Consider the following 26,564-nt stretch of genomic DNA (forward strand, 5'->3'; position numbering starts at 1 on the left):
CACTCCCTCTGGCCACAGCCCACACCCTTCAGCCACCACTCACACCCTCTGGCCACTGCTAACACCCTTCGGCCACTGCTCACTCCCTCAAACTACGGTTACTCCCTCCGGCCACCCCTCACACCGTCTGGCTGTTGCTCACGCCTTCCTGCCACTGCCCACTCCTTCCAACCAGAGCTCATTCCCTCTGGCCACCGCTTACACCCTTTGGCCACCACTCAAAACCTCTGGCCATGGCTCACACAGTCCGGCCACCGCTTATACTATCCAGTCACTGCTTATGCTCTCTGGCCACCGTGGACTCCCTCTGGCCACCGCTCACATTCTCCGGCCACTGCTCACACACTACTGCCACCACTCAGACCCTCCATCCAGGCCTCACACCCTCGAGCCACCACTCACTCCCTCTGACCACCACTAACACACTATGGCCACCACTCAGACCCTCCGTCCAGGCCTCACACCCTCCGGCCACCACTCACTCCCTCCTGCCACCACTAACACACTATGGCCACCACTCAGACCCTCCGTCCAGGCCTCACACCCTCTGGCCACCACTCACTCCCTCCGGCCACCACTAACACACTATGGCCACCACTCAGACCCTCCGTCCAGGTCTCACACCCTCTGACCACCACTCACTCCCTCCGGCCACCACTAACACACTATGGCCACCACTCAGACCCTCCATCCAGGTCTCACACCCTCTGGCCACCACTCACTCCCTCCGGCCACCACTAACACACTATGGCCACCACTCAGACCCTCCATCCAGGTCTCAAACCCTCGAGCCACCACTCACTCCCTCCGGCCACTGCTCACACCCACTACTTTGCCTGGCCTTGCTCTGCTTTTGGGTTTTGTGTATGACATGAGCCGATGCTAATCTGCTGAGCAACCTGCTCTGACAGAAGAATGCCAAATGCGCAGTGCACGCAGGAGAGATGACGGTAATGGAGCCTCTGGAATTCAGTGGATGACTTTGATTCACATGACCAGTCAGTGTCCACTCAGACACGCCACACAATGAGGGAAGAAAACATATTATTTGGAATCAAAGGACAATAATACATCAAGCACCAAATGCTATAAAGAATCATGAAAATATGCCTTAAATGAGTCATTCATAGATTAACTTCCCCGCGTGTGAAAACAAGTCTTGGAAATGAAAGGGTGGGTTTGGTTCTGGTCCCTAGGGATAAAAACGTGCAATGACCGCAATTGTGCAGTTCTGGGCCGGTGCGTCTTTACTGAGCGGCTGTTAGTGGCTTTGCACATGAGGTCACATAACTGCTTATCTTATCAGGAATTTTGCAAGACCCCTAGAGAGAAAACCAAGTGGACCAGTGGGAAAGGCCGCACTTGTGAGTTGCTCCTTCTTTTGTTCTTAGTGAAGATCAGACAGGAGCACGAGGCTGGGCATGGTGGCCCATGCCTGTAATCCCCGCACTATGGGAGGCTAAAGCAGGCACATCATTTGAGGTCAGGAGTTCGAGAGCAGCCTGGCCAACATGGTGAAACCCCATCTCTACTAAAAATACAAAAATTAACTGGGCATGGTGGCAGGTGCCTGTGGTCCCAGCTGCTGGGAAAGCTGAGGCAAGAGAATCACTTGAACCCGGGAGGCAGAGGCTGCAGTGAGCGGAGATTTCGCCACTGCACTCCAGCCTGGGCGACAGAGCAAGACTCCATCTCACACACAAAAAAAGGAGCTGGAAGGTTGTGCTGGAATCCGATGGAAGGGCGCCTCTCTCAGGCCTGCTGCTGGTGCCGGAATGCAGAGCTCTGAGAGTGTTTGCTTATGTGCAGGTTCCCACACGGGAGGCCAGGGGAGGATTGGGCTGTCTTCCTCACTGCAGGAACTCAGGTTTGTCCCCTCCCTCTTCAGGTTTTTAGGTCTCTCTGTAAATGAAAACAAAGGTGTTATTGTTTTTAGCACTTCCAGCCATCCGTCCAACATGGTGATGGAACAGGCACCTGCATTTTGCCTTACAGGAATTGTGAGGCTGTTCTCCACAATGAAGACAAGGTTGGCCTCCCCCTGGGGCTGCCAGCTCTGAGCGGATCTGAGGCAGGCAGGAAAAGCTCCGACCAGCCAAGCATCTGCAGGTCCCATCTCTGCCCTGTGACCGTCCCATCACTTCCATAGGAAACTTCTAGGTCTCGGCACTGTGTTCCTAAGTTCTGGTTTGAGTCAGAACAATTTTGTTTTAAGCCCTCAACTAGATAGAGAAAAGTGCTGGATGAAAATGAAGATGAGGCCGCGGGCATGCCACCAGCTAGCACACGGGACAATTCCCCGCAAGAGACTGAGTCCTCGGAAGGCCCTCCCATTGACATTCCTCACAACGGAACAAGTGAAATGCACAGCGGGCCCACTGGAAAGCCTCCCAGGAAAGGAAATCTCTTCTGAGTCTCCCCTAGGATGTCTGAAGAGGGACTTGGGAAAGGGTGTGTCTGAGGCCGCGCATCTCACACATGCACTGGTGGGTTGAAGGCAGCAGATGACTAAGGCGTTGTGCAAGGAGCAGGGGCTCCAGGCACCACCGGAGCCAGCATCACAGACGAGCTCCTCCACCACAGCTTCCCACAGCTTCACCACAATAGGGGAAACTGCCTCCAAGACCCTCCCAGGGCTTCTCAGTGTGCCCTGAAGTCCCCGTGCAACAAATTCACCAGGGTCTTCACCCCAGACCTCCCAATCAGACTCTGGAGAGACGCCCTGCAATCTTCACATTTAACAAACAGGCTGAGAGATGCTTCTGCACCCCTAAGTTCGAGATCTGTTGATTCCGCTGTGCAGTCGCGCTGGAGAACCACGTCGGGATCTGATGTGACTCACACTCTGCCCTTGTTAGCTGGGGGCCTCGTGCAGGTCGCCTCCGCTGTAGTACAGGGAGGGTCACAGGCTCTGTGGCCCAGGATGGTGCTGACAGAGGAGGGGCTGAGGCGGCCCCGTCGAGGCACCGTTGTGAGCGGGCTCCCCAAGCTGATTTTGAACGTTTTTCTCCAGCTCGCCCACGACAGCTGGAGGACATGGGAGTGGGCTTCTCTGCCTTGCACCTTCAGTGTCTTAAGGAGGACTTTTAGGCTCACCAGCTCAGTGCTCAGCCCCTGGGGATCTGTGTCTGGTGAATGCTTCCGCAGACCCATGCAGAGGACCAGCTTCTCCTTTCCTGCCCTTTGCCCTCTGCACACACGACCCTCCTGTGCCCCAGGCTCCCACAGAACCCTGAACAGTGAGGAGGTCCCCCATTCAGCTGTCCGTCCTGGTCCTTTCTACAGTGCGGGCAGGCTGAGCTGAGCTTTGTACTGAAGAGCACTGCAGGCCACTCAGCGCTCAGGACGAGGCCAGGCTTCCTCTCCCAGCAAGGTGAACAGGAGCAAGCACTTTCCACCAAGCCGGAGCACAGCCCTCACCACGCCGCAAGGGTTGTGACTGTGCTCAGGGCTGCAGGGCAGCAGTGCTGAAGGTGAAACTAGCCCAGGTCTCAGTCCCAGGCCTCGCCCTCTGCCGTGGGCACTGTTCTGTAGTTTCTCATTTAAAGCACAAAATCAATGAGAGCAAAATGGGAATTAATGCCTGAGGCACATTCAGCATTTGATGTCCTTTTTCGGTCAATTGTTTCAAATGAAAGGTTTTTAAAAAGGTCCTTGAGCCTTGGAGACAGAAAGCTGATGGGTGGCTGCCAGAGGCTGGGGAGAAGAGTGGAGGGGGAGGAACTGCGCGCTTCTAGGGTGCCACGTGTCTTTTGGGAGATGAGAATGCTGGGAACTGGCAGAGGTGGTGGCTACACAGCCCTGGGAATGTGCAGATGCTACAGGGTTGTTCACTTTAAAATGGTGAATTGTATGTTATATAAATTTCACCTGAATTAGGAAAAAAACCGTACTCACTTTGACATCATTGTTAGTTATTGGAAACGACGACTTTAAGCAAAATGATATATAATGAAACCAATTTTTTTCTCATCGACTTTAAAACAAAATTATGTTGCAAGCAAGGACGTTGCTGGAGGGCCTGTGTACGCTGTTTCTCCTAAAGCTGCAGTTTCCAAGATCCCATCAACCGCATTGAGTGAGGACCTCCTGTGTTTAAAACCATCCCAAGGAGTGGGGTGAGAGACGTTGAGATCAAGTCAGCAAATGTTTTCCCAGCGCCCACATGAGACAGGCTCTGCGTTCACCTGCCAGGATCCCAGCGAAGCCCTAAGCCTCCTTCTTCCTCCTCCACCGTCTCAGCGTTCCCCTCCATGCCGGGTCCTGCCAAGCCAGCCTCGCTGTTCGGTGCCCCCCTGTAGGCCCCTCCCACTTCCACCCCTCCCCCTCCAGGACCCCCCCACCCCTTCACCACCAGTGCAGAGCTCTCCAAGCCCCTCCTGACTGCGGACACCGCCCCACATCCCTGGCTCCCAGCGAGGTTCCCGCCCCTCAGCGGTCGGGCAGGGTCCTCTCTCCAACTGTCTCAGCCCCTCGGCCCCTCCCATTTTCTCCCTGCTCCTGGCACACAGGGGCACACCTGACCCATCCCCATCCCAGCAGGGGCTCCTCCTCACTGCCTCCTCCTTTCCCATGTCGTGAGGCTCCTTCTTCCTCCCGGCCCCAGCTCCTCTGCCTGCCAGGCTGTACCCACCCAGAGCTGCCAGGACTAGCTGTGATCTCTGTTTTCAGCACAAGCGTCTGACACCCTGGAGTCACCAAATCACTGCTGCTGAATGGACAACCACTTGGTCACTCCCTGGTTCTTTACGGCAAGGCCAGGGTTGCATTTAATGAACCCTAGGGGTCGAAAACCAGGGACAATGTGAGCCTGGGGGCACTGCACCCACCTCCATCTGCTCATGGATCCAGTCCAGGAAGGAGGTGACGCGCGTGTACACCCCGGGCTTGTTCGCCTCAGCGCAGCCGATGCCAAAGCTGGTCGCTCCCACTAACTTCCACAGCCTCCTCTCTTGACACACCAGGGGCCCCCCGCTGTCCCCCTGGGTGACAGGAGAGAAGCAAAGGTTGGGGGACAGGCACTGCCATGCGAGGTTGCTTTCTGGGGACAGACTGCCATGCGGGCACTGCCATGCGAGGTTGCTTTCTGGGGACAGGCTGTTTGCTGTGGAGTTGGGATCCCCTTCATGATGTCACAATGGACCACCCAGGTTACAGAAGAAAACCCATCAGCCCTTCCAGACACAGCATCCCCAAGAGAGGATGTCCCTGGACCCCTTTGGGGTCCAGCTATGTGTTCCTTCCAGAATGCAGACCCTGACCTTTTGAAGCTCAAGGGCAGCTGGTGAGAGGGAGGGTCCGCCTGGCCAGGGCCCTCAGGTGACCTGAGATCCACCTGGTAGAACTGGAGTCCCACCCACTGCAGCTTTTGGAGGGCTAGATTCACTGGTTCCCTGCCACCTACCTCCCCTGTGGCCCCCCACAAAGTCAGAATTGGAGGGGAGCAGCACGAGACCCCTCCCACCACCCAGCACCCACGCAGAGCCAGATCACTGGGTAAACATAGGCCTGGCAGCCAGAAAAGGAGTGATATCTTGAGCAAATTTCTTCTCCACGCCCTGTAAATTTACTTTTTGTTCTGTCACAGGGAAATGCTGGCAACAGCCTGTCCCAAGGGCTGGGTCACCCTGCCACAGCACCACCCACTGCTGTGGCCCGGTACCTGGCAGCTGTCCACGCCGCCCTTCAGGTAGCCCGCGCAGAGCATGGAGGGGGAGATGATGCCACCGTACACATCCCTGTGGTTGCAGATCTTGTTGGAAATCAAAGGGACGGCCGCGTGGTTCAGTACAGGGGAGGCATCACCTGCTTCAATGCAAGTGAGGGGAGGCGTGTGAGAAGGAAGTCTGGCTCAAAACACAGAGGGTGCGTGCTGGGACCAGGGGGACGAGGGAACGAGGGACGAGGGGGGTGCTCCCTGGTGTGATGCAATAGCAGAAAAGGACAGGGCCCTGTTGGTGGGACGAGTAGACTCCCACTGTCTTGAAGTATGTCACGCCCAGAGCTTGCCCACTTATTAGGTGGCTGCAAGGGGTCACTCTGCTTCAAGGCAGGGCCACCGACTCTCCTAAAGTGTCCAAAGTGGAGGAGGAGGGGGGCAACAGTGGCCAAGGCACCTCCCCAGGGCACCAGCCCAATCAGCCATCAGAACACCCCAAGTTATGGGAGGGAAACTGAGGCTCAGGAAGGTCACTCAGCATCTTTGTGAACTCTGGGATGCTCAGCAGAAAAATGACCCCCAAAGACATTCTCACCCCAATCCCCAGAAGCTGTGACTGTGTCACCTTACAGGGCAAATGGGACATCGCAGGTGCATTGAGGGACAGGCCTTGAGTGGGGAGATGATCCTGAGTAAGAGGGTGGACCCAACGAAGTCACAGGGGTCTTTGGAGGAGCCGGAGGAGAAGCCGTGACGACAGAGCAGGGACCAGAGTCAGAGAGTCAGAGAGAGATTAGAAGATGCGGCACTGCTGACCTGGAAGACCAAGGAGGGGCACGAGCCAAGCAGTGCGGGCAGAGCGCAGATGCTGGGGAAGGCAGGAGACAGGTTCCCTAAGGGCCTCCAGGAGAAGCCAGCCCAGCCCACACTTGACACCAGAGCCCTGAGACTGAGTTTGGACCTGTGACCTTCCTAACTATGAGATGATACTTTTGTGTCATTTTAAGCCACGAAGTTGGGGTCGTTTGTTGCAACAGTCACAGGAGACTCCATCCACCTGCAGTGGGCCAAGCACACCCCCGACACCGAGCGATGGACCCCTCCAACCTAGCTGGTTTATGTGACCCAGGCATCTTGATGTTTTAAAGGCTCCATAGATTTCATGGAGACAACAAAATCACACAATGACAGGACCCTGAGGGGCTGCTCTGAGGAGCACATGGTATCACAAGACACTCAGCTTCCTGCCTGGAATGTGGCAAAACAGCTCAACGCATTATGGGAGAAGATTCCAGCACAGGCTGGGGCTGAAGCCGCATCAGAACAGGGGCTCACTGGACCTTTTGTGCTGGACAGAGCAGACTGACAGCGAGAAGCAAATCTGCAGCAGGATGGAGAATCTGCTGGGAGGACGAAGCTGTTGCACAGCCTCCTCTTCAGAGCCCAGTGTCATTAGAATGGTTCTGGTGGGCGGGGTGGTCCTGAATGAGAGCCCACCATGAGAGGAAGGGGAGCAAAGATTGGTCTCCCAGCTCCCACCACACAGCAGGGGTGCTAGTTCTGATGAAGCTGGAAGGGCCCTGGACCAGCCACACTGGCTCAGAGCTGGGCCTGGGCCACATGGGTGGGCTGGAAACTACAGAGAGCTCTGAGTGCCCTCAGCCAGCTGAGCAGCACTGCCAGTGGGCGGGGGGTAGGTAGGCCCCGCAGACTCGAAGCATCCCGGTCAGCCCCTGCGTGCCTTCAGCAGGGCGAGGGGCTCAAGTAATCGCTGTTGAGAGGAAAACACTAAACTTCCTGTGTTGGGCTGAACTGTGGGCCCCTCCAAAATATGCCTACCTGCCACTATGGAGCCCAGCCTTATTTGGAATAGGGTCTTTGCAGATGTAATTAACGTAAGAATCTCAGCATGAGATCTCCCTGCGTTTAGGGTGGACCCTAAATCCAACGACTTGGTGTCCTTATAAGACACAGGAGAGGGAAGTTTGAGATACAGAGACACAGGGGGCAAAGCCACAAGAGGATGGACGCTGAGGCTGGAGATCCACCTACAAGCATAGGAACGCCAGTGTAGCTGCAGCCACCAGAACCCAAGGAAATGGGTCAGAGCCTCCAGGAAAACCACCCTACAGACACCACAATTGGATGTGGAAATAAATCTCCACATTTTCCTTATTTGCTGTTGTTGTTGTTTTTTAATTTTTGTTTTTTTAAACACAAAGTCTCACTCTGTCACTCAGGATGGAGTATGGTGGCATGATCACAGCTCACTGTAGCTTAGAATTCCTGGACTCAAGCAACCCCACCCTAGCCTCCTGAGTAGCTGGGACCACTGTGTCAGGCTAATGTTTGTTTGTTTGTTTGTTTTGAGATGGAGTCTTGCTCTATCACCCAGACTGGATTGGAATGGCGTGATCTTGGCTCACTGCAACCTCTGCCTCCTGGGTTCAAGTGACTCTACAGCCTCAGTCTCCTGAATAGCTGGGATTACAGGTATGTGCCATCATGCCTGGCTAATTTTTGTATTTTTAGTAGAGACAGGGTTTCACTATGTTGGCCAGGCTGGTCTCAAACTCCTGACCTCAAGTGATCCACTTGCCTCAGCCTCCCAAAGTGCTGGGATTATAGGCATGAGCCACTGCACCCAGCCCAGGCTAATTTTTTATAGAGACAGGGTCTTGCCATGTTGCCCAGGTTGGTCTCAAACTCCTGGGCTCAAGCAATCCTCCTACCTTGGCCTCCCAAAGTCCTGGGATTATAGGTGCATGCCACCATGCCTGGCTAATTTCTGTATTTTTTCGTAGAGATGACGTCTCTCTGTGTTGCGCAGGCTGGTCTCAAACTAATGGCCTCAAGGGATCCCATAGACTTGGCCTCCCAAAGTGCTGGGACTACAGGTGTGAGCGAACACACCTGGCCAATTTCCATCGTTTTGAGGCACCCAGACTGTGAGAATTTGTTATAGCAGCCACAGAAAATGAATCCTCTTCCTACTAACAAAGAAAGTGATTGATGGAAAAACCTAAGACTTGTGACCAGCTCTGTGCCCACACTAAGGAAAGGCACCCAGGCTTCACTTGCATGGACTATGGTTACTGCCACTCCTGCTTCCCTTATTATTACAGCAATCTCATCTGCTGCTGCTTCCACTTGCTCTTTGTAGGATGAAAGAACACGTCTTCCAAAGTCCCACAAGGCAAAGAGTCTTCACAAACACAAATCTTTGAGTTCTGAATGAAGCCTGGGAGTGTTGTCTAGGTGGGCTCTGTATGTCCTCAGTTAACGAGGCAGGGGGTCTGGGCAGGGGAAGGGAAACATCTGCTGTGTTTGAGAAGGTCTAACTCTCTCCTGAGAAGGTCTGCAGTGTCATGTTGTCCCCACAACAATGGAACCATGACTCCTGACCCACAGCTCCGCTGCTGACTGTGTCCTGAGCAGTTGACATACACTCCCTGGCTGGCATATCTGGGCAGCCCATGGGAACATCACATTGGAACGTTGGGGGAGCCCCCTCCGCAGCCCTCTGGGTTCTGGGTTCCCGGGCTCAGAATCTTGGCTTCAGCCCACTGACCTCCATCCTCTGTGGCCCCCCATCCTGACGTCCAGCACACTTTTCCATCAGGGAAGTTCTCTTCAGAGTTGGGCAGGCACACAGGCTGGATCATCTCTGTTTGAAAGGAAACAGTAGTTCTCAACTCAATTGAAGCAGGAATCCAAGAAAACCATCTCATCTGTGCTTCTGTCTCAGAGGAGCACGAACCATCTCCCAAGGGAAGGTCAAGCCCTTAGTTCCTTGAAAACCATCAGCTCACAGCAGGAGCCCCTTACCCCATCCACCACTCCCAGAGCACTTAAAACTGTAGAACAGCCCTCCACCGTGGCAGAGTGAGGGAGCCTAGACCAGGGTCAGCACACCTCTTGTGGAAAGGGCTGAATAGTCAATGTTTCGGGCTTCGTAGGCTGTGCAGTCTCTATGGCTGCCATTGGAGCATGAAGACAGCCCCAGGTGACAGGTACCCACATAGGTGTGACTGTGTCCAGTAAAATGTCTATTTACCAAAACACAATGGGGCAGACCTGGCCCTCAGGCCAGCACATGCCCACTCCTGGTCTAAATCACAGTACATGTGTTGCTTATAGAACACGGCTCCATGAATATTGCTAAGGTTCCTGGGACATCTGGAGACGACAAGTTTGCCTGTGTGTAGAGCCGGGTCCTGTGGGCCTCCCCCAAAGCCAGAGTGCTCTGCACATACCTCAGGCTTTCATGTGAACACACCCTGAGACTCCCCCAAGCTTTTCTGTGCAGCACAGTAATGGAGAGGTAGAGAAGGAATGAAAGAACTCACTCGAATTTTTGTCAAAGTACAAGTGCTGGCACCTCATTTCCTATAACCAGTATCATTAATAATAATTGGCAAACTGGCACCACCATAACCATTTTCCTGCCTCTCTGGAAATATTTGTTTTCGGGCATTACGTGTCCATGAGATGGACGCAATAATGACTCTGCCAAGTAGAGCCTGCAGCTGGTCTCAGGCCAGGATTCTGCTCCAGTAAAAGGGAATTCACCTATTTATTATGCTCTCCCTGTTTTCTTGAGAAGGAGAAAGGGCTTTAATTTATTTGAGAGTAGTCTCCTAGTACTTTGTTTGCATCTACGAGATGTTTGCAAGTTTTATCAGGTGTGTCTCTTCTGGCATTTTCGTAATGTCCAGAGGGCAGGGCTTGACTTTTTCAAGAAACAGGGTATTTAGGAGCTGCTGGTAGGGAGAGAACTTTTCTGTACTTCCAGGGAGCTGAGGGTGCCCAGCATCTTTCAGCCTGTAAAGAAATGAGAGGATGCCACCACACCACCTGGCCAGCCTGGGAGGTTCTGTTTCTCAACCGAGATGGCCCCTCTACCTGGAGAAAACAGGCAGGTGGGTGGCACTGGCTGAGGCGACGCATCCCCAGTAGGCATCTGGACTGGGAAGGGCTCTTTGTCCCTACAGATGGATGACTCTCTTCTACCACCTAGAGGCCCCAGGTGGTCTGGCCTCAAGAAGCTCTTCCTGCCTCCAGGTGGCCTCAAGAAGCTCTTCCTGCCTCCAGGTGGCCTCAAGAAGCTCTTCCTGCCTCCAGGTGGCACCAATAGGGAGAAGGTGGCACCAGACAAAGCACACAGCCCACGAAGGCTCTAAAGTTAAGATATGATTGGAACCACAACCCACCAATCTACCTGGCAGAGTCATCAGTGATTCATTCTGTAGGCCAGGATCTACAAACTACATTTAAACAGGGTAACATTGAAAAGGTACGTAGGACTCAAATCTGCAAACATGATAGCCACATTGTCCAGGATACAATTGAAAATCACATGAAATACCAAGAACTAGGAACATCACAGCTTTAATGAGAAAAGATAATCAACTGATGCCAACACCCACATGAATCAGGAGTTGGAATTATTAATATCGGACAAGGATTATAAAGCAGCCATCATAAGACTGCTTCATTGAGCAATTGCAAATCCTCTTGAAACAAAGGAAGAGTCACAGAACCACATAGAGACCCAGATGTACCATTGAACGTGAGCGGCCCAGTCAGCTTCATGAGGGCGATGTCATTCCCCAGCCTCTTTGGCTTGTACTTGCTGTGGTAGACAATCTTCTCCACCAAGTGGGATGGGGCTGGATTGTCCAGCAGGGAAACTAGACCCACCTGGATGGTCCATGACTTGGGGAGGTACAAGCTGAAATGAGAAGAGCAAGAGGTGAAGCACAGGAAAAGTCCAACCACTGAACTCATTGACCTCAGGTGTCTTGAAAACCTAGGAAGATGGTGGGAGAGGTTATCAGGCAAGAGGTGGTCCCATCACCCTGCTTGTTTATGCTGTATATGTAACTGCACTCTCATGCCCTGCAGAAACACAGAGCCACATCCCATGTGTTTCCCAGACAGGCCTCACTCTTGGCACCTCTGAGGTCTTCTTGGCATTTGAGGGCTGAACTCAACGTTGCTCACTGCAAGGAGTCTATCAGGGCCCGTTCTTCATCAAACAGCAACAAAATTGGGGGTAAAAATATCAGGGAGAATCATTGTGTTTGGAAGTCTTTTCTGCAGTTTTCTTGCACTCTAAGCTCCTGAGATTTTAAGAAGAGACCCAGTACCTGGCGCCCAACATATTCCCTCTAGCCTCCCTCACCACCATCTCACCCTGTCTCTGCCATAACATGGTCCACTGGAATTAGCTACAGGAAGGTCTAGGTCCTTTCATTTTTGTGGGTTTCCTCCAGCACAAGAGCTTCCTTCCTCCTCTGTCTGTCCTTTCTGTAGGAGCTACAATCCTGAAAACAAGCTCAAGGTCACCAGTCACCACCAGCCGATGACGATGGTCCACAGTGAGGCTGGAAGCACCTCTCACCTCTCCAACTGGACATTACTTGGCAGTTGGTCTCTCTGTCTTCCCTCTGGACCTGCTTCTCACCACCCAAAGCAGCCCCGCCCCGACATGACCCAGAAGTGAACAGGGATCTGGGAAGAAGGTCAGCAGCACTCACTCGTAAACACAGTGTGCAGCGGTGACGATCCACAGGGGCGTGATGACAGAGCCCCCGCACAGGTGGTAGCCCTGGAACTGAAGGCTGGCCTGCCAGGGCCACTGCGAAGGCGAGGACATGTTTCCACCCACGATGCGTGAGCTGTAGCCCCTTCTATGACCACAGGCTATGGAAGGGAACAAGGGCTTGTGGGTCTACCCTGCAGACTTCTTTGGGGGACATGGTGTCACCACCATGCACCTGCTCCTCTCTCCCCACCCTCACTGCCCCCCACCCTCCCAGAGCTCACAGCAGCTGTAAGAAAAGTGCTACAAGGGGGAGCTCAGCAGGGGAGGTGGTCAGGCTCTTGGGGAGACATGAGGATGGTGGGTGCTGTGGGGGATGTGGTGGGAAAAGCACCTGCCCTACTTGGTCAGTGCCCAGCATTGGCAGTGCCACTCCCCATCCTGTTCCCCCAGTGATGACAGCACCCTGGAATGTCAGGAGCAGGCAGGAACCTTCTGCAGCCCCCTCCTCATGGCCACAGGTGCATGCACCTCCCTGACTGCTCCAGACCCCACCCTTGCGGTGTGAACACTCCCCTCTGCCAGGAATGAGAGATACTGCCCGAGTATCCTGGAGTGAGCACTGTGCACGTGTAAGGAGGAAGTGGGTACTAAGTCAGGGACTCAAGGCTCTACAGAGCGATGGGACATCATGGGCCTTGGTCCTGTCTGCTGCTAATGAGTTGCTCTGGCTGTCTCCCCAACCTGACTGGTGAGGCCAACAGGTGAGGATGACACTGCTCCCCTCGTCCGGTAGGTAGGGGTACACAGAGTTCCCACCTGGCACTCAGGAGGAAGGGACACAGAGCCCCATGGGAGAGAGGACTCAGAGGGCAAGGAGATAGGACTCAGCATGTGCTTGCTTACCCGGGACCCCTGCCTTTCTAGAACTCTTACCTGTGCACTGCAAGGTAACCACGTGGCCAGAGGCACATCCTTCCCTAAAGTGGAGGAAAAGTAGGCTCCATGAAAAATGCCCCAGGTCTATGAAAGGAACACTCTTAAAAACGTAATCTTAGGGTAACAGATAAATAAATTCTATTTCCCCCTCTCTTGAATATAGATTACAGTTTTAGTCTATGTTAAAAAAAAATGAGGATGAGGTCACACAATTCATTCTAAAACACTCGACTGACAGTGAAGTATTGTGTCTGCAATGGGCTGTTCTGTATTTCTAAGCTTTAAATAGCTAGTGATAAAGGATGTATAAGGAGATATATTCTATCAACATATCACGCTGTCATTGCGTGGCGATTCAGCTGAATGTTCTCCACCTCCTGACCCCTGGGGACACAAGAGTGCCCAAGGGACAGCGTGGCAAGCTCTCCAGGACTCCTTGTAGCCTGGGTTCACACACCTGGCAGAGGACTCCTTCCCCAGAGCAACAAAGTATGATTGCCCCAAAACTGACAGTCCTACCCCCAACCCCACACACAGGTGGAGACCAGGGTTTGTGCTTTTTCTTATAGTGAAGGGAAACGGATCCCAAAATCTTTGTAATGTTTTCTGCCTTTTGAGCCCCAGCTCCTCATGCAAGAGAAAGCTAGTGTCACCAGACTGTGGATTTAGCACCCAAGACATGAGCTGTCCCTCCAGACTGCATGTGGGTCCCAGCTGCTTATTCATCCCTGATGGACAGACCAATAAGCCTGTCATTCCCAGAGCAGAAAACACGCATCTTAGGGTTTGGGCCAAGGTGTCAGGAAGATAATACGGAATTGAATTCAGAACTCTTGGCTGTATCTGCTATGTACGGTCTAACCTGGGGCAAGGCAGGTGGTCCCTGTAGGTTTCAGCTACCTGATGGTTATTTAAGGACACCTGGTTTTACCTTCCCCATGAGTTGTTGGGGAAAACATGTAAATTAAAGAATGAATGCTAAAATATTTAGTAAACAAAGTAGGATAAATTTCTATCTTAATTTCTGTTTTTCTTCCTTTTACTCTTACTCTTTTCCTTCCTTCTTTCCTTCCTTCCTTCCTTCCTTCCTCCCTTCCTCCCTCCCTTCCTTCCTGTCTTCCTTCCTTCCTTCCTTCCTTCCTTCTTCCCTCTCTTCCTCCCTCCCTTCCTTCCTTCCTTTCTTCTTCCATCTCTTCCTCCCTTCCTTCTTTCCTTCCTTCATTCCTCCTTCCTTCCTCCCTCCCTCTTTTCCTCCCCACCCCCCTTCTTTCTTGCCTGCTTTCATGCCCCAGACACACCCAGGGTGCCTGTCATGTGACAGTACCTTGGTCACATGCACAGCACTGTTATCCTTCTACTCTATTTCCTTCCCTTTCTTTGTTGGGCCATACTTGCCCAGTTGGGACCAGGTTCTCACATCCCCAGTCTGGTGCATCCACCAGTCTCACCAAGGTGGCCAACTCCCACCTTCCATCTGAGATAACGCACGTATGCCTCTTACGTCCTTGTGGAGTTGAGAACAGTGTTACAAATCCAGCAGGTGACTGACACCCGTGCAGACAACAGCATTGCCTGACCACCTACCTTACATATACCGAGTGGTGTAACGCAGTCACCTTGTCGTCTGGCAAGAGGTGATTGATGGACACAAACTCCTCCCGGAACTGCCCCTCCAGCGAGCTCACTCTGAGGTTATCTGAACTTACATAGCTGCAAGCACATCGGAAACACAGACCCAATGTGGTAAATTTACCCTTTGAAGCATTCAGCCTATGTGCGAGTCACAATATTACAGGGATTGTACCTGGGAGATGTCATTTTGTCTCCCCAAACCCATCAAAAGCTTCCTTTTGCCAAGAGAATGAAGTTCACTCACCCTGGCAAGGCATTCATTCCAGGCCTGCTGTGTTCTGGGATGACCCCCGCTTCTGGCCTGCACCTGACGGCCCTGCCCACCCACCCCGGGCTGCAGCCACACAGTGAGCGACCACCTCCTGATGTCCCTGGATGGGTCACTCTTTGCACATTCCAGGGAAGTGCCCTTTGCTTGGCCTGACCAAGTCCAGAGGGGAGGTGAGCACAGAAATAGGCGCAGTATTGTCAGGGGGCACCCAAGCAGGGACACTGAGTTGTTCCCCAAGAACAATGAGTTGGAGGAACAGGAGAGACATTTCTTATCTGCCCAGGACCAGCGTGGGGCCCCACTGGAAAGAGATGAACACATACAAGAAAGTGATTCCACGAACACCAGAGCCCAGCTCATGTTTACAGTGCCAGGGCACAGGTCTTCTGGAGAACAGTGGAGAAAGTGGTGCAAGTTTTTAAAAAAGACTCAAATGTTTGGAGAGTCACAAGATGGAAGATGGTGAATAAACAGCCATGTTCTCCTTTCTTTGTGAAATGAACAAAACATAGTGCAGTAGCTTGTTGTCACGACGAGCGCACCAGCTTATCAATAGGATTTCTTCAGCTTACTGTAAATGCTATGGGATGTGTACGTAGAATACAAAGTTCAGTCAACTTTGAGTTTTGAGGAAAATGTAATCAAGGCAGCAGGCACAATCTTCACAGGGAAGAGAAATGTCTGACGGGGAAGCTCTCAGCTGTGTGCAGTGTGTGTGCAGTGTGTGTGTGTGTGTGTGTGTACCTCTTCCTCCTTGTCTCTGAGAAGTAATATATAATTCCTGAAGGTGTTAGTGTGGATGATTTTTGCTGTTCTCATTGAACTTGAATTGCAGCTCATTTCTGAATCTCAGTTGATGTGGAGGGAGAAGGAGGCAGACCTCAGGGCTGGAGGCTGGAGAGCATTTTGGCTTCCACCGGCTTTGGGGAAAGAGAGCTGAGAATATGATGCATGGAATTTGAAAACTGAGACTGTGGAGGACTCAGGGCAGTGTGGCTTTAATGACCCCATCTACTTGAGGGCAAAGCAGGATGCAGCCTGCTTGCTTTGAGCGCTGAGACTTGACAGCAAAGAGGAGTAAGGAGGCTGCTAGGGGAACCCGTGGAAGTACAGGGGCTGCAGGAAGTCAGAAGGAAGGGGCCAGGGAAGAGAAGGAGGCCCATGCCTGGGCCAAAAATGTGTCACCCCAATGCAAAAAATCATGTAGGCAACACAAACACTAAAAAGTGAACAGTCAACTGTTATAGTTCTTTGTTCTACATGTTGCTAAACAACTGTTTTGGATGATTTTGTCTTCACTAAATTTCTGACTCAACAGTTGGTTCTGTGGGGTTCTTGGGGAAGCATGCATGGACACTGATGTGACCACCAGGACCAAGCAGGAAAGTGTCCAGGAAGCTACTCTAGGAGCTGCAAGCTGACGAGCTGGAGGGTTTTTTGGTTTTGTTTTTGTTTTTCACTTTGAAGCTTTTTATTGCATGTGTGCATCTCTGATCCTGGCCTGGCCCTGAGAACCCCCAAACATGCCATTTCCCATGTGCCTTGAGCAAGTCACTTAGCCTCTCTGGCCCTGGTTTGCTTGCCTGTGAAGTGAGGATGATATCGGGCATCCTAAGGTGGCTGCGAGGATGGAATCTGAGGCGTGAAAGCACCCAATGGTGCCCAACTAAATGGTAGTTGTCTTTCTTCATTGTTATCCTCTCTGTGTTTTGCCCATGGGTTGGAAATGCTCTTTAACTTACCTTGGGAAACCCAGCTGGACACAGGCAACATTTGCATAGTGACCCTTCCAGTCATCAGAGCACATGGTCTTCCACGAAGCAGCTGTGAAAACCTGGAGCACGGCATTCTGACCGCTCACCCGGACTGGCCGATGTGCAGAGAGAAAGGCTCATTAGTGGCAGGTGGAACCCTGAGACCGCAGGCAGGGGTTTCTCCCCAGTCAGCTCAAACCCCTCCTCTGCCAAATCTGACCCACTTCTTGTCCACAGCAGCCTCCCCATCACAGAGCAGTGACTCTGGACCCCTGAGACTTCTCGGTGGTCTCATCTTATTGCTTCTGTGGTCTCCCCAAGTGAGGCAGAGCTCCATGGAAGGCCCTCCGTGCCCCCAGTCCAACATGTCTTTGGGCAAATGCCAGTTCAATCCCAGCTGAGGACGTGGCCTAAAAATGGCAATGACTTGGACCCATTTTACAGATGGGAAGGGTCAGGGTTGGCTTCACCTGCTTCCTTCTACTTCCCCAGGGAAAAGCCAAGACCTTACCACAGCGGTACTCGTCCTCCCCGTCTTTGCAATCTGAGACTCCGTCACATCGAGCTGTCAGCTCAATACACTTAAAGGATGAGCGACACCTGTACTTCCCCGAGCAGTCGAAGTGGACTGGGAAAGGGAGGAAGGCAGGAAGTCACCAGCTCTTTCAGAGTGCCACACGAACAACTGTCCACCTGCCACACGGCACAGAGCTGCCCGTGAATAACGCAACTTGTGTGGAAATTGCATCCCTGTCAGCAGCCTGTTTCCTGCAGCCCAGTTTCTGTTTTGAATTCCAAGGGGTGGGGCTGCTGTGCCCCACTTTGTCTCGCTAAGTGGCCTGGCCCGGGAACCACAACGCGAGGTGAATTGAGACTCTGGAGGGCTCAAAGTCAAGAGAGAAACTGCACGGCTGGGGGCCAACCTGCTGAGCCGGCCGAGCAAGGAGTCCTGACTGAGAACTGCTTGAGCCTTCCTGGTTTCTCTTACCAAGGGCAAAAAGTGAATGAACTGTGGACCACACAGTGGGGCAGGTGGCGAATTAAACTGACCTGTGATTCAGGTATTTGAAAGAAAAATTGTTCCCTATTAGAGACCTTCCGTCCAAATGACCCAGTTTCTCAAAAGTCACATGCACCTTATTGTAAAAGCAGCTGGTGTGCCTGCATTGCTTGAATGGGCCGCTTTGTCTTCTCCCCGCTGCCCCGGTCAGTGCCTCCTTTCCACCTGCAGGATTCTATTTCATCAGCTGCCTTTGGCCACTCCTAACCGGGCAGGTTCCTTGGTGACAAAGGCATGAGCATGGCCAGCAGCCCTTGCTGCACCCCAGACTGGCTTTACATTCATGTGGGCAAATAAAACTTCAAGTCAGCAAACCAAAAGGATGTTTGCCTCCAGTAATTAAGGCTGGGCAGCAGCAAAATGCTGGGGTGAGAGGAGGTGCTCATGAAAGTTTAATTACTTGGCTAGGTATCTGAGATCCTATTAAATAATGAATGGTACTCACTGCCTAGACCAATGGACAGTGCTAATATCAATGCAATGATCCCAATGACGATGATTGGAAAAAACTTCAATGGCAGCAGTGACAGGATCTGTGCAGCAACGGCATCTGCATCTGAAAACCAGAAAGAGGAAGAGCAGAAAGCCACAGAGCTTGACTTGGAGGGGCATGGAACTTACACGTTAGCTATCCATCCCCCTCCCCTCTTTGCAGAGAAGTCTGAGCCCAAAGAAAGGTGCCTTAATTAGGGAAAGGGCCACCAATCATGGGCACATTCTTTAGAAGTTCAGTCCTACCTGCTCCATCTCTGACCCGGTTCTTCCATGGGGGATGAGGGGATGGTGCTACGGGTTGAATAGTATCCCCCAGAAAGACACGTTGAGGTCTTAACTCTTAGTATCTCAGAATGGCATCTTATTTGGAGATGGACTGGAGAGTCTGTACAAAGTCATCTAGTTAAAAAGAGGTCATTAGGGTGGGCCCTAATCCAAAGTGACTGTTGTCCTTATAAAAAGGGGAAAACAGCTGGGCGCGGTGGCTCACTCCTGTAATCCCAGCAGTCTGGGAGGCCGAAGCAGGTGGATCACCTGAGGTCAGGAGTTTAAGACCAGCCTGGCCAACATGGTGAAACCCCATCTCTACTAAAAATACAAAAATTAGCTAGGCATGATGGCAGGCACCTATAATCCCAACTACTCAGGAGGCTGATGCATGAGAATCACTTGAACCCAGGAGGCAGAGGTTGCAGTGAGCCGAGATCACGCCAATGTACTCCAGCCTGGGCAACAAGAGTGAAACTCGATCTCCAAAAAACAAAAACAGAAAGGGGGAAATCAGGACACAGGGACAAACATGTATGAAGGGAAGAGGATGGGAGGAGAGACACAGGCAGAAGTCAGCCCATGAAGATGAAGGCAGAGATGGGAGCAATGCATCTACATGCCAAGAAATGCCAAAGATCATTGGCAAACCACCAGGAGCTAGGAAGAGGCAGGGCATGGTGCTCCGTGGGTTTAAGAGGGAGTATGGCCTTGATGACACCTTGGAATTTGGACTTCCAGCCTCCAGAACTAAGACAACAAATTCCTGTTGTTTTAAATCACCCAGTTTTGGGGACTTTGTTTCAGCAGCCCTAGGACACTAATATGGAGGGGAAGTAGCATCCCAGTCTGCAAGGCTGTTCCCCTGCAGAGGAGGGTGTGAAACCCACACAGGGGGCTTGCAGGCAGAGGTAGGGCTGGTTTCTCCCAGAGGGGATGCAAGGACAAGATGTTGATTTTTGTTTGTTTGTTTAAATTTTTTCTTATAGATATGGGGATCTCACTATGTTGCCCACATTGATATCAAACTCCTGGGCTCAGGTGATTCTCCCCTCTCGGCCTTCCAAAGTACTGGGATTAGAGGCGTGAGCCACCATGTCCAGCTGAGGACAGGATGTTGATACACCATTCTCCACAGTTGCTGTGCACAGACACGGACAGCTTTCATTCCAGATCGTCTCTTCAAGGATGTGTGTAGAGCAAACAGCCTTGGAAGATAGTGTCTCCCTCCAGAGCAAGAGGCAGGTTTGTTTACTGTCCAGTTTGACAAATGTAATGTCTTCCTCCAGAGCAAAGTTTGCACAGGTCTGCTTTCAGACCATTATAAAGATGAGCATTCTCTTGACTCTGGGATATGCAGCAGCAATGCAAACTGCTTACACGTGCAGCATACACGTAGGCAGCTCCACATGCCTCTGTGGGACTGAGAAGGCAAAGGCAGCCAGCACAAACAGGATGCTTGTGCCCCTTGCTGCACTGTGAGGAACAGAGTCCTTTGTCTCCGACCCAGGACTCTCGTGTCTTCCAAAGCACCCATGAAACTGTAACAAGCTAAATTTTGGCTTGCAAGTAGGGTGACATCTCAGACCCTTTACAGTTCTTGCCTCCAGAACCAGGGAAATCTGGTGGAAACAGTATCTAAGGAGCATCCAGATGCCTGGACAGAAGTATAAGGCTCTCTGGGCAGCAGAAGAATTCCCACTAGCACTCTTCCCTCCTAGGGAGAGCAGGCCACTTCACATACATTACTTCATCAATCCTGAAAATACGTGAATGCCCAAGTTGTCTTTGTTATAAATTAGGAAGATTGAAATCTAGAAAGGGGAGAGAAGCCTGCCCATGGCATACAATTGTCCAGAATGAGACTAGCACCTGCCTCTCTTCTCCTAGTCTTGGACATGTTGAGCCAAGAACTCTCTCATGGAAGAGCTAAAAAGATCTTTCCCTGCCTGTCCATGGAGACTCACAACTTCACCCTCTAGCAATAAGGAGTGTGATTATAAAATGATCAGTATCAGCTGAGGCTGCCTAAGAAAGAAGGGAATTTGAAGACAAAAATGATGAAAAGACATGGAATGCGAGGAGAAAAGAGTGTGCGGAGGGGAGGGTGAGCGGGAGATGGAGGAAGAGCAGGGAAATAGGAGCTGCACGTCGCAGATGTGGAGGCTGCGAGGAATGCAGAGTGAGGGAGGACGAGAGACCGTGGCAAGCTCTGTGTTTCTGGAGTCTGCATTCTCCATACCTAGAACAGCAGGGGACACACCGCAGTCCTTGACAAAAATGTGCTAGATGAATGAATGAATGACATCATGATAATGAAGGTGGTTTTAACTCAGGGTCTGAGACCAAGTCCTTCCAGGACAGCCCATCTGTGGTGGTGAGCGGGCAGAAAGGATCCTCTCTCCACCCTCACACCTCAATCCCCCACACACTAACGATTCTCCTCTATGAGGATGCCTACCCTCCGTCTTACACTTAGAAATCTGCAGGAACCCCAGCAATGACCTCTTTGCCTTCCACCTGCTCTGTATCTAAGTTAGATTTAGAAAATGACCCCAAATTGTCAAATCAAAGATTGATATTTAATAGAAACGTTGTATCAGTTCCCGTTTGCCCTGCTCTGCCAGGCTGCCCTGAGGGCACTGCAGGTGCCCCACGTTTCCTCTGTACTTGGTCCTTGAGGGCATTGCCTGGAATAAACAACGAAATGCACAGTATTTCTCCAAAGAAGGAATGCAAGTGGCACACAAGTGTGAAAAACAACTTCTTGACCAGCCTGCCCAACATGGTGAAACCTGCCTCTACTAAAAACGCAAAAATCAGCGGGGTGCAGTGGCATGTGCCTGTAATCCCAGCTACTCAGGAGGCTGAGGCAGGAGAATTGCTTGAACCCGGGAGGTGGAGGTTGCAGTGAGCCAAGATCACGCCATTGCACTCCAACCTGGGCGACAGAGCGAGACTCCGTCTCAAGAAAAAAAAAAAAAGCTTTTGACTTCTTGAGAAATGAAAATGACGAACAATGCAAATTAGACATAACTATGTACCAACTTCACAATGATTCACATGGAGTGAAAGGAAATGGCCCCCCACCTACAGTCACAGAGGTAGAAATTGTGTAAACTTCCCAACTGTGTAAACTTAGACACCAGAAAGCTCAAAAACAGATGAAAGTTTTGACCTAGCAGTTCCACTTCTAGGAATTTATCCCAACATGTCACCGTAGATATACACAAATATCGACTCCCAAGGACACTTAGAAGAATGGCACTTATAATATTGATGCACAGGAAATAGAACAAATTACTCACAAAAAAGAACAGATAAAATAACAAATGAGGTACATACGTAATGGAATACCTATAGGAATACAAGATGATACAGAAAAGGGGTGGCGAGCTTTTTCTGTAAAGGACCAGATACTAAATATAGTACTTAAACTTTATGGACCATGTGGTCTGTCCTAACAACCCCACTCTGTTGTTATGGCATGAAAGCAGCCACAGACAGTATGTGAACAAATGAGTGTGTCTGTGTTCCAATAAAACTTTATTTACAAAAGCAAGGGGTGGGCCAGATTTGACCCATCAGCCATAGTTTGTCAACATCTAGAAAATATTTAATTATTTAATGCCATAGAAAGGTGAAGGTGATATTGTTAAAAGTTTTAAAAAGCTTGAAAATAATACAAATAGTACATGTTACTTGCAAGAGGAAATATAGATATATAGATAGAAAAAGGCAAGCAATTCAATAATACATTGCTGATAGGATTATCTCTGAGTAATAGTGCCATTGTGGGTAATTTTTTAAAATCCTTTTGATGAACTGTATTTTCTAAATTGTTCTTCTAATGAAAATTGTAGAATTTTCTACAATTATTCTTCTAATGTAAATTGTTCTATTTACAAGGAAAAGTTTTTGTTCCTCCCCACTACATAGTCATAGCAAAATAATCAAAAATAAGAGAAAGGAATCTTATAATGCTATTGATATTTATATTATTTATGTTATAAAATATTAGGAACAACTATAGGTCAAACTATGACCAAATGGCTATGTAAATTGCGTATCTACTTGATGGAATATTGTGATTCCATAAGAAAAAATTTATAAAAACCTTTTATGGAAAAAAACCCACCTGCCTGTGTGCATGAAACCACACATATGAGCAAAAGCAGGAAGAGACTTTGCAGATGTAAAAACCAGGTAAGTTTTGGGGGTCAGGTGGTTGCAAGATTTTTTTTTCTTTCATTGACACTTATGCTAATTTTGAGCCATATTTTTAAATAGTGTGTCTTTTCAGTTACTTGAAACCTCTTCTCCCACTTCCCATCCTTTCCAAACCTCCTCCAAGCCAATTTTTCAGGTGGTTTAAAAGAAATCATTAGGGTCATCCCCACTCCCGCTTTCTGGAACTTCAGGCAGAGCTCCTGCGGTTCTTCCCCAGAACCAATGTGTCAGGAATCTGCCTGCATCCAAGCCCCGACTTCCAGAACCAGCAACCCCACAGCTCCCTTTGACCAGTCCTGACCATCTCTGGTCAAAAAGATCCTAGCCATATAGGTTGCTAGAGAGTCCACTGTTTTACCAGGCATTTGTGACTTATTTACAAAACCAACTTTTTTCCTTCAGCTCTTAGGAGTCACTCTGTCATCTGCTGCTGGATTTTAATCTAGGCCTCTAATATCTTTGGCTACCTCCAGTTTATCCTGAGTTTTCGGAAGGACTGGTGGCCACTGCTTCTCAGGACTTCCTGGAGTGCTCAGAGATTTCCTGGCCAGGATCTGACCTCCTTCAAGATTGACAGGACAATTGTGGAGCCCCAGTCTCTGAAAACCTCCAACAAGGGAAGAAACCACCCAACTCCAGGGAGACAGCAAGGGGCTTCAGCAAACGATCCCCTCTCCAATATCCCTTCTCCCCGAGATTCCACAGGTCTAGGGAAGTCCAGCCTATGGGTGTCAGAATGGCTGGGGAGATATTTCCCCGACAGGGACAGTCAGCCACATTGGTCATCTACATGGGGGTGTGGTCAGAAATCACAGGGTCCTCACCTGGGTCTACTTACCTGGTGCAACAGGACTTATTTTCAAATCATCAAGGCCAAAAAGCGATCGGAATGAGAAGGGGGCTTCAGCGGCAGGCGGATCATTTTCCCCCATGGTGACAATTTCAGGACCTCTGACCTCCGGCTCCACCTCCACCTCTATCTCCTTAGCCGAGGAAGAACAGAAAGCACTTGTTCCCCTATTTATAATTGTAGCATCAGGTGCATCTTGGTCATACGATAAATCTTTGAAATTCGACAGTCTACACAAAGCGCATTCAGTATCGATTAACCGAAAACACTCGTCTGGTGAGAATGCATTTTTGTCTGAGCTACAGCAGATAACAGAAAACCTTCTAGAATTAGCGCAAAAAAAAAAAGTATGAACTTAATTCTGCTAAAACAATGACTTTCCCGCTGTTTGTCCAACCAGTCTTCAAATCGATTGCTTTAGAGAGATTCCCTCTCACCACTCAGAAATTACCATATCGTTATTCTTCAGAAGATAAATTTCTCTCACAGCCCTTTCCATCGCTTTTCTGCGACTGTTTTCACCTGTCCCACATAAACGCAATTCTTTCCCTGTGCGTGTGTATACCTACCATAAGCATAAGTAGTTTCGGTACTCACATAATTCCCAAGTCCCAAAAATGTAGATGGCACCACAGAAGAGATAGTAGGCAACAGTATTACTAGCTTCGCATAAACACAGACCTTTCCTGGCTCACACGGGCATGACCTAATTAAGAACGAAAGTATCCAAGCCATCCGGTGCTCGGTCCTTCCCCTACATAGCAAAGTGGGGAGTGGCTTTGGACCAACGGCTTGCATCAAAACAACCCTGTGGCTGTTTCCTATGAAAGAATTCCACCTATCACAACGCCAAAGACCAGAGACCTTTCCAAGTCATTCCCAGTAACTCTGAGAGGGCAGAGGAAGTAGAAAAATAGCAGATGGTTCCCAATGAAACTCCAGTTCCCTCTCCCAGGTATCAGGCATGGCTGCTCTGGGAACCTGCTTCCTCCAAGTGCTGAAATCCACAGGGGCTCCAGCAGGCACATCAACACAGATACTCAGATCATCCGCTTTCATTCCCTTTGTGACTACCTGTTGTAACGTTTGAAATTCCAAAGGAAACTAGTAAAGTCATTTGAAACAAACCGTGTTTCCCAAGGTCATAGTAAAATCTAAACAAGAGTTTTGTGCCAAAAATGTTTATTTCATTTCTATCGCAAGACGAGCTTGGAAGACTATCTTAGAAAAACAAGAAGTTCACATTGGGCCATTTTTTTGGCTTTCAGTCTTGCTGATACCTCTGTTTACTGTCAGCATATAGCAAATTACATAGTTTGTCCATATAAACAGAGTAAGAATAAGTGGGAAAATGGCTTCTGAAAGATGGAACCTGGGTGAAAACGTCCCCTCCCAAACAGGCTGTGGTTGGCAGGCTCTACACCATTGAGAAAGGTTGAGAAGCATCTTCTCTCCCCACATCCATTTTACTCACCATTTCTGGAGCTGCCATAATTAAAAGCAGAAATAATTTCCTTTTTCATTATAAAAACAAGTGTGATGGTAAGCAGGCCGCCAACAGGTTAGTCCAATCGGGGAATGTTTTCCCTAAGTCACTCAGCCCTTGTCAACTCAATCATCACAGCAAATGGCATTATCATGGGCATCTGTGTAACCCAAGCTGCAAGCGCCTATCAAGTAGCCCTTGGTGGTATGGCTGCAGAGACCGGGGAGGGAAAAATGTGGCTTCCCTTTAATTAGTCAGTAAGGTGAGCAAACCTTTTCAGAAACTTTGCATCACAGGGTGATCAGAACACAGGCGCTCCTTTTACTTGAAAGAAGGGGTGGGCTCTGCCCAGTGCTGACAGTGCGGCCATCGAGAGGGCAGGCACGCTCTTTGGTGGGGGTTTCTGTCCCTCCCTGTAACTGAGTCCCCAAGTTCAATTCTGCAGCTGCCCCTGCAGACAAAAGACAGGGAGCCCGAAGATGCTCATCGCAGCCAGCACTCCACAAAAGACAGGTCATGTTTCCTTCCTCGGGGGCCTCTGCGTCCCAAGAGGCCTCTGCACACAGCACTGCTCAAAGGGGTTTAACTGCTGCTGTGGGGACGGGAGCTCCGAGCATCTTTGAAGGGCTGAATTTACCATGGTGGATGGCAAATCGCGAATCCATGCATTTATTCAGCCAATATTTAGCAAGCATCTGCCATGAGCCAGACTCTAGACACAGCGCAGCCAGCAAGAAAAAGCGCCCCCATGTGGCCCCAGATGATAAGCACTAGGAAGAGATTAGCCGGGGAGGGTCTGAGAGAGATGAGGGCAGAGTGGTACAGGATGGTCTCTAGGGAGAGTGATGTTTCAGCGGGGACCTTGATGATGTTTTAGTAGAGACCTTGGTGACCAGCGAAGTGAGTCTTGTGAAATTCCTCCAGGGAGAGGGACCACCAACTCCAAAGCCTGGAAAAGGGGCCACGCTGGAGTGTTTGAGGAACCCCAAGAGGGGCTGTGAGCCTAGAGAGCAGGGAACAGGGAGTAGCAGGAGGTGAGACCGGCGGGACGGATGGCAGATCCCGGGGCCCAGGGGCACGGGAAGGGCTCTGGTTTGCCTTTGGTATGTGGAAAGCCTTGGGGGATCTGGATGGGGCAAATCCTGATTGACAGGGCATAGAGTGGGGTAAGGATGGGGGACATAAGGACAGCCACAAGGAGGCTGAACCTCATGGACCACAAGGGCCATGACATGGACCAGGCACTAGTGGTGCCGACAGTGAGAACTGGCTGCCTGAGGTTAATTTCGAAGGCAAAATGGGCGGGATGTGCTGATGGCAAACGCCTGAGAGATGCATCCAGGTAGTCTTTGGTTCAGTCAGTCTTCCTTTCTC

At 50.6% G+C, this 26,564-nt stretch overlaps 1 protein-coding gene across 4 annotated transcripts; it reads right to left on the bottom strand.

Moving 5' to 3' along the window:
- Positions 1–1,024: 1,024 nt before the first annotated feature.
- TMPRSS3 (transmembrane serine protease 3) lies at positions 1,025–25,210 on the bottom strand. Of its 4 annotated transcripts, none has more exons than XM_033232563.1 (13): positions 24,302–25,210; positions 23,693–23,837; positions 18,308–18,418; positions 17,314–17,430; positions 16,791–16,914; positions 14,730–14,855; positions 13,143–13,186; positions 12,202–12,367; positions 11,224–11,393; positions 9,231–9,326; positions 5,663–5,808; positions 4,830–4,982; positions 1,025–1,902 (listed from the first exon to the last, which is right to left on the bottom strand). In XM_033232563.1, exons 1-13 carry the CDS (start codon positions 24,500–24,502, stop codon positions 1,885–1,887), a joined length of 1,617 nt encoding a protein of 538 aa, XP_033088454.1. In that variant the 5' UTR covers positions 24,503–25,210; the 3' UTR covers positions 1,025–1,884. The 4 variants fall into 4 exon arrangements, with proteins under 4 accessions (XP_033088454.1, XP_033088456.1, XP_033088457.1 ...); XM_033232565.1 differs by having other exon boundaries at positions 5,663–5,805; positions 24,302–24,664; XM_033232566.1 differs by lacking the exon at positions 24,302–25,210 and having other exon boundaries at positions 23,693–24,200.
- Positions 25,211–26,564: the final 1,354 nt, after the last annotated feature.

The sequence above is a fragment of the Trachypithecus francoisi genome, unplaced genomic scaffold, assembly GCF_009764315.1.
Source record: "Trachypithecus francoisi isolate TF-2019V2 unplaced genomic scaffold, Tfra_2.0 Lachesis_group14, whole genome shotgun sequence".
NCBI classification, from domain to species: domain Eukaryota; kingdom Metazoa; phylum Chordata; class Mammalia; order Primates; family Cercopithecidae; genus Trachypithecus; species Trachypithecus francoisi.

Bases quoted from the DNA above. Each gene is read 5' to 3' on its own strand.
- TMPRSS3 (XM_033232563.1), bottom strand. From the start codon at position 24,502: ATGCAAGCCGTTGGTCCAAAGCCACTCCCCACTTTGCTATGTAGGGGA. The intron at 17,431-18,307 runs GTGAGTACCATT...TCCCTTTCCCAG, and splicing joins ACTGTCCATTGGTCTAGGCA to TCCACTTCGACTGCTCGGGG. The intron at 14,856-16,790 runs GTAAGTTAAAGA...ATGTGCTTGCAG, and splicing joins GTCCAGCTGGGTTTCCCAAG to CTATGTAAGTTCAGATAACC.